This window comes from Tupaia chinensis, unplaced genomic scaffold, assembly GCF_000334495.1.
Source record: "Tupaia chinensis unplaced genomic scaffold, TupChi_1.0 Scaffold000037_17, whole genome shotgun sequence".
Classification (NCBI taxonomy): Eukaryota; Metazoa; Chordata; class Mammalia; order Scandentia; family Tupaiidae; genus Tupaia; species Tupaia belangeri.
In genome coordinates, this window is record NW_006159475.1 from 659,843 (window position 1) to 667,591 (window position 7,749).

General features: G+C 35.0%; 1 protein-coding gene across 1 annotated transcript in view; it reads left to right on the forward strand.

Moving 5' to 3' along the window:
- ITM2B (integral membrane protein 2B) overlaps positions 1–6,168 on the forward strand; it is a 32,338-nt gene extending 26,170 nt beyond the window's left edge. Inside the window, exons 3-6 of the mRNA XM_006140425.3 lie at positions 2,027–2,230; positions 3,636–3,746; positions 4,480–4,630; positions 5,900–6,168. Of these exons, the coding sequence (XP_006140487.1) occupies positions 2,027–2,230; positions 3,636–3,746; positions 4,480–4,630; positions 5,900–5,985 (552 nt within the window). The 3' untranslated portion in view covers positions 5,986–6,168. The remainder of the gene's footprint in view (positions 1–2,026; positions 2,231–3,635; positions 3,747–4,479; positions 4,631–5,899) is intronic.
- Positions 6,169–7,749: the final 1,581 nt, after the last annotated feature.

Below are 7,749 nucleotides of genomic sequence, written 5' to 3' on the forward strand. Positions count from 1 at the left end.
AAGCACACCAAGCGTGTGTCTACTTGTGTGCCCAAATTTTGGAAAGAAGGGAGAGATGGAGGAGAAGGGATTACAGTGTGACCATTCCCCATGGAGGGTGCTTTCTCCTCTCCTCTTTATCTGTCTCTCTGTCTCTTTCTGGTGAGTGCACACACCCTCTAGCAAAAAAAATAATAACAGTAATAGTGATCCTTAAAATCTTTTCAACACTGAGTCTTCTGTGATTTTGCCTGGAGATGTGATATTATCTTTTTTGTATTTTAGGACCCAGATGATGTGGTACCAGTTGGCCAAAGAAGAGCCTGGTGTTGGTGCATGTGCTTTGGACTTGCATTTATGCTTGCAGGTGTCATTCTAGGAGGAGCATATCTGTACAAATATTTTGCTCTTCAAGTAAGCAGAAAACTTCTTGTTTTTGGCCTTTTTTTTGGTCTTTCCTTTATGTGTATTAGAAAATTGTCCCTAACTTGCTCTAAGCCTATATTTTTGGTCTGTGTCTTCTAGCCGAAGTGATGGTCCTATTTTAAAGCTGCATTTAAAAATCTGATCATATTTTGCTGAACCCATTAGACACAGTCATTGAAAGCAAAATAATGTTTTGAAATGTTGCTGACTAAAAGGGTTTAGATTATTGAGTTGACTATCCTTGTTTTCCTACCGTAATTAGTAGCTAAGAAGTATAGTATTGCCAGCTGCCAGTTGAATAGATACCTCAACCACAAATTCATCATGTTGGTAGACCGTCACTTAACAGCCAGTTTGGGCTCCCCTTCAGTGGTCTTTTGCACTTTGGCCTAGTGTACACTGATGCTACATCTTTATCTTTCTAAGTGCTTGGTGTCTCTATAGAATTAGGCAACTTTAGCAGTGATGTAGAAGAAACTTAGGATGAAAGTTGTTTATAACTTAGAGTGTTTAATAGTAATCCTGGCGATTTATAACATAGAATTTTATAAGTTTTGTTTTTTTCTCCTAAGTAGTCTTAGGAGAAAATCTGTCCATTTACCTTGACAGGAAAATTACTTGTGCAGCTTTTGACTACTTAAAGTATTTTAACATTTCAAGATTTGAAGAAACAGTTGACAACTAGATTAAATAACTAATCTTGAGACATTCCACCAGAGGAGGTATAAACTTCATGCTCACTTTCTATATTAGTTGAGATGATGGCATATTGATAGACATTACAGAGACAGTAGTCATTTTGTCTAATATGGGTTTTTTTGCAAAAAATAACTCTCTTTCTCTCGCTCTCTCTCCATATATATATATATATATATATATGATATAATATAGTGAAATAATGGTCCTTTAAAATTCCACTGAAGTACTTTATCCCTAGGAAGTCTGCCCCTCCAAAATCATTTGTATTTCCACTGTTTGGAGAGAGCATTTGGTGCCTGAATGTTTTGCTATATATTTTTTGTTTTTATTGTATGTGTGCGTGTGTATGTGTATATACTTAAAGAAATGAGACAGTGCTGTAAAGATGTGCTATAATCTAATAGTCCTCTGTTAATTGTGGCATAGTTTAAGGAAAAATCAGAATTACCAGTATGCATGTGGAAATGTCAGGGAAAGAATCCCTGAGAAATCATTTAATCCATGAACCACATCAAAAGTTTTCAAATTATGTTCTTTCTTAAAAACTTCACTGGTTTCTGAATATATTCTCTTATGAAAACAGTGCCTACCGGTAAAAGTAGGCCTGTGTGCTTCAGATTTACTTGTCACCAGATGAGTAATTGCTTTTAATATTCTATTTTTATCAACCACAGAAAGTGAAGGGAAAATCAGCTGCTTTTCTCTGTCTCTGTCTTCTAAAGCTTTTTTTTTTTTAACAATACTTCAAAACCTGATCTTAAAGAATATGTTAACGCTGTAATTAAACTGTCTGACTTGTCATCTCAAAGTAAGAGTTTGCAAGCAAGATGCTATTTAGATAGAGGTGGAGCTTTTAAGTAATGCTTACATTTAAAAACCTGTCTCACTCTGAAGTGCTGAACTGCATGTTTAAACTCTATAGCCAGATGACGTGTACTACTGTGGAATAAAGTACATCAAAGATGATGTCTTAAACAAGCCTTCTGCCGATGCCCCCGCTGCTCGCTACCAGACAATCGAAGAGAACATTAAGATCTTTGAAGAAGATGAGGTTGAGTTCATCAGTGTGCCTGTCCCAGAGTTCGCAGATAGTGATCCTGCCAACATTGTCCACGACTTCAACAAGGTGAGCCAAATGTCCAGAATAGTGACGAGTGCAGGTTCTTTGACTTACACTTTTTATATTTTTTATTTCAGTATTCGAGTGTGGTTTCTCCTTTAAAAAGTGGGCTAGGTTTTCTCTGCCCAACAGGATAAACTGTCCACATTGGGGAGGTGCTTTATCTGAAACAGACCATTAGTGATCGGACCGCTTTCTCGCCTTGTTCTCCTTTCTTCCCCCTTACCTTGCCTACAGTTAAACTCTCCTCATGGCTATTCCTCCTTTGCTGGCAAATTATTGTTATTTTGTATATGCTCTCATATTTTTCTAGAGGTCATTTGTGTTCCCATTTCTTAGAGCAATTTCAGAAATTAATAATTTTGTTAATCTATTTTTCTGTTTTCATTCTATATTTTCCTACCGCTTTTGAGCACCTACTCCACCTGGTTATGAAATTTTACCACATTTACATTATCTCTCTTTTTTCTCATTTGACACTTGACTCCTAAATAACTTAAGCTGGTACCTCTTAAGAATGAGAGTATTCTCCTACATAACCACAGCATTGTCATCACATCCAACAAAATTGCCATGATAATGTAGTAGTATTTAATATCTAGTTTATATTTCAATTTCCCCAGTAATTTTTGTCCCAAGAATTTTTTGTTTTATTCAAACCAGGATTTAGAGATTCAGAAATTCACATGTTGTCTGTGGTTAGTATGTCTCTTTATGTCTCTCTATAAGCTTACCATTTGGAACGTTTAGACATATCATTCAAGTTAGCTTTGCAAGCATTTTTTGCCTGATAAACACATCTGATGCATGTTTATAAACCAGTTTGAGAAATTACCTACTTCAAGGTAATAAACTTACCCAAAAGAAAAAGAAAGTAGTGATAGCTAACATTTACGGAGGTCTTAGAAATCTCAGGGTTTACATGATTTGGTTTAACTCAGTCCTCAAAAACCATCCTGTGGGGACAGTCTTTCTCAGTCAGGGTTCTCATCTTAACCACAGAACACGGTCATCAAAGTTACTTTTTCCAGTTCTGTAAAGATGGTTATGGTGTTCTAGACACAAAAGACAAGAATTCATCTTTATATAAAAAGAATAAATGCCTTAGAGGACAGATGGGCTTATAAGCATTTAAACTAAATCTCTTAATCGAATTATAGGTATTTGCAGTTAATTTTAATAGGCGTTATTACTTACTACAGAACAAACCTGTGGTAAGAATTTTTTTTACTAATAGCAATAATTTTTCTTCTCCCATTCCTATTTTCATCCATATCCCACCAATTTCTTTATTCGTTGAAATGCAAGTGATGTGCACATTCTAAAGCCAGCCCATTTTAATGGTACAAAATCCAGTTGTTGCCTGTCTTAAATATACCAATCTGACTAAAATGTATCTTTTTCTTCCCAGAAACTCACAGCCTACTTAGATCTCAACCTGGATAAGTGCTATGTGATCCCTCTGAACACTTCCATTGTTATGCCACCTAGAAACCTATTGGAGTTGCTTATTAACATCAAGGTATAAAAATGTTTAATTTTCTTTGTTAAATGATGCTGTTATAGTGTCTTGGAATTCACTGTTGAGAAATTAACCCTGTAGGAGCCCATCTTACCAGAACACTGCTTTAATTTTATAAAGAGGAATTAATACACATGGTTTTTTAATTTTTCTTCATTTTCTCTTAAATGTTTGTTTTAAATTAAAATATAATTTCTTAAGTTGTTAAGTTTTCCTAAAGGGTCAGAGAGTAAATTAGCCATGTACTTAATTCTGATGCCCTGAGCGACATGTAAACAGATGGGTATGCGCACATTCCAATAAAACATTATTTATAAAAATAGATGATGTGGGCTGGCCCTGGTAGTTAAGGGTACCAGGTCCCACCTGACCGACTGCACAGTTCAAGTGCTGGACCAGTGACTTGAAAAGGACACCAGGCATGTACGTGCATTTGTTTGTGCCCCAAATCTCAAAAGGAAGGAGAAATAGGGTAGAGACAATTTGAGCACGACCATACTCTCATTGAGAGGTGCTTTCTTTCCCCCACCTCCCTTCTCTCTCTTTTTCTTTCTGGTAAGCACATGTGCCTTCTGGTAGATTAAAAAATTAATAAAAATAAAAACAAATGGTGGATAGTAGTTTGTCAACCTCTGTTCCATACTAAAATCTCTAAAAATTTGGTCTGTATTTCTAGTCTGCCCAGTGTATGTTTTGCAATATTCATATATAATATACTCTTTTCTAAATGTAGGCTGGAACCTATCTGCCTCAGTCATATTTGATTCATGAGCACATGGTTATTACTGATCGCATTGAGAATGTGGATCACCTGGGTTTCTTTATTTATCGACTGTGTCATGACAAGGAAACTTATAAGCTGCAACGCAGAGAAACTATTAAAGGTAATGTTTTAATGTTATAATGTTAGCAGTTTTCTTTTAGTGTATGTTATCATGTTAAATTAGATTTAGATGAGTGAAGCCTAATCATTGTTATCAATATGCTTGCCATGAATGAGAAAGTAAAATTATATTGTGTCACTATATCATATTTCCAGATTTCTGTAGAATTATCTCAATTCTAAGTTCACTCTTTTCAGATAGGAAAGGTCATTGTCAAATGCCATTGCCTTGAGTTGCTAATACTCACTCTCCACATAGTCATCCAGTCCGGCTTTCCTTCCTGCCACTTTAGTGCAGCCATTCTGGTAGCTTATAAACAATAAGAATTCATTTCTCATAGTTCTGGAAACCGGAAAACCCATGATGAAAATGCCATAAGATTCCATTTCTGATGAGGGCCACTTTCTCATAGATAGCCATCTTCTCTCTTTGACCTCACATCGTGATCTCTCTGAGGTCTCTTTTTATCCCATCAAGAAGGGTCCAGAGGGTCCTTTGAGACCCATTCTTCCTAGGAGATCTGGATTCTAAACAGGCTTTCTACCTTTTGGAGTACTTTAAAGGTAATCATAGACTAGTGAGAAAGGAATTTGGGTGAGGAATTATGAGCGTTGACACAACTAATACCACTTTGCCAAATCCTTATCCTTTATTTTCTCACCTAAAAAATAAATATAAAAGCATCTCTCTATTTCTTTTCAAAATCATTTAAAAAATAAAGTGCAAGTACATGTGACAGAGCTATAGAAGAAATGCCATTCAAATACACTGTGGTATGATTTCTTTGGAATTTGCCACCCAGTAAAACTGCCTTCCTGGCTTTTTATTAGTACTTTTAATAGCAGTGTTCTCTCACCTTGGGCCGGTGAGTCATCTGAAATCGACTGCTTAGTTTCCTGCATTTTAAAATGATCTTGGTTCATAATTTTTTTTAAAGTTAGATTCACGTATTCAATCAAATTTGCCCTTTTTAATGTGCGGTTCTGTGTTTCTATGGATATACATGGTCATGCAAACACTGCGATAGTCAAGATGAAGTCTATCGTCAATAGCTTCAAGTTCATAAATTAGCAATCTGTATTGTTGCTATGCAGTGTTAAAATATTTAGTTTAGAGAAAGAAAGAAATCTATTTTTAGCCAGTATAACCATATTCAAACTATAGAACTTAGTGACATACTTCTATATGTCTAAGTAAAAACTATGAAGATTAATGCACATACTTACACATAAAGGATCAAAAGTTTACATCATTTTTTCTTCCAAACAGGTATTCAGAAACGTGAAGCCAGCAATTGTGTCACAATTCGGCATTTTGAAAACAAATTTGCCGTGGAAACTTTAATTTGTTCTTGAATCGTCAAGAAAATCATTATGGAGAAAAATTTAATACCACAGCATAACCCCCCCCTTTGTATTTTGTGCAGTGATTATTTTTAAAAATCTTCTTTCATGTAAGTAGCAAGGGCTTCACTATCTTTTCATCTCATTAATTCAATTAAAACCATTACCTTTAAAAAGATCTTTTCTTCTTTCCAAGTGTGGTGTCTTTTATATTTGAATTAGTAATTATATGAAGTCATAGATAATAGCACACTTCACCATAGATCTTAGGTGTTAGGAAGAATTAAAATTTCTTTACATCATTTATCCAGATTTTAATGTTTTAGTTGTGTATTTTCAAGAGGAGGGGTTATCTAAAGAATCATCATATATATGCATATGTAAAGATGGACCACAGTGACTTATTTGTAGCTGTTAGTTGCCCTGCTACCTAGTTTATTAGAGCATTTGAGCACACATTTTAATTTTACTCTAATTAAAATGTGCAATATTTTTAGTGTCATATTTAACTACTTAGAGTATGATTTCCACCTTGATGTTTTAATATCCTAGGCATCTGCTGTAATAATATTTTAGAAAATGTTTGGAATTTAAGAAATAACTTGTGTTACTAATTTGTATAACCCATCTCTGTGCAATGGAATATAAACATTACAGTTGTTTGACTAGACTGCGTGTTATTTTTCACATAATAATAAAACCAAAGAATAATTTGGTTCTTCATATCTTACAATAATTCATGAAAGGAGGAAGCTATTTTTTAAAAATCTAGTTCTACCTGCAGTGGGTAAAATCATAGTTTTTTTTTTTTTTTAATAAAATAAGTCATTTTAATAACCAAGATTCTTTGTGGATACTGTTAAAGTAATATTTAAGACTCCACCTTGAATGATGCTGTTTGATCTAAAATGCTTTCGTTTGCTGGAAGGGCTATTATAAAAGCTTAAAGTTTCCAAGGAGTATAAAATACTGTGCTTTTCTGAGGATGCCTCACTCACAAATGGAGCACTTGAGTTATAGTAATGATTTTTATATTGATAAGGTTGCTTTCTACCTGAAATAATTCAGAATCCATCCACCATTTGCAATAACTAAGAGTGATTGCTTTTTTTTTCTTTTTAGTTTTTGCTATAGGATGTATACACTCACCAGACAGAGACAGACAGTGAGAGGAAAAGTGAGAAATCACCCCTCAAGGAGTATGCTATACCACAGTCCCTTCTCCAGTCTCCTGTCAGGATTTTGGGCATGTACACGCACTCAGCAGGATCCCCAAGCTTGCTTGGACCATGACTTGAACCGCAGTCAGCTATGTGAGATTCAGTACCTTAACCTCCACACCACCTGCTAGCCCAAAGAGTGATTTCACTGCACGTTCCTAGTACAAACAAATTTTAGTTCTGACTTTTAAGAGGCCAGAATTTTTAAATCTTGGAAAACCTTTAAAGGATTTGGTTTAAAAACAAATTATAGTTCAAAGGCTATTATTTGGCTCCTGATTCTTAGTTTCATTTCTGTAACATTGTCAGAATTTTAGCCCAGCTAGTTGTACATTCAGGGATTAAATGTGTTCCTGTTAAGTGAGAATTACTTTTCTCTGTCTTCCAGCCTTTAAAATTTCATGTTTTTTCAGGGGACTACAAACATTTCATGGCACTTGATTCATTTAGCAAGTACTTACTGAGCATCCTTTCTGTGTCCAGCATGTAATATTAAGTGTTGGAGATATATCTGCAAAGAACGAACAGTTGCTGCCATCATGGAGACTCACAATGT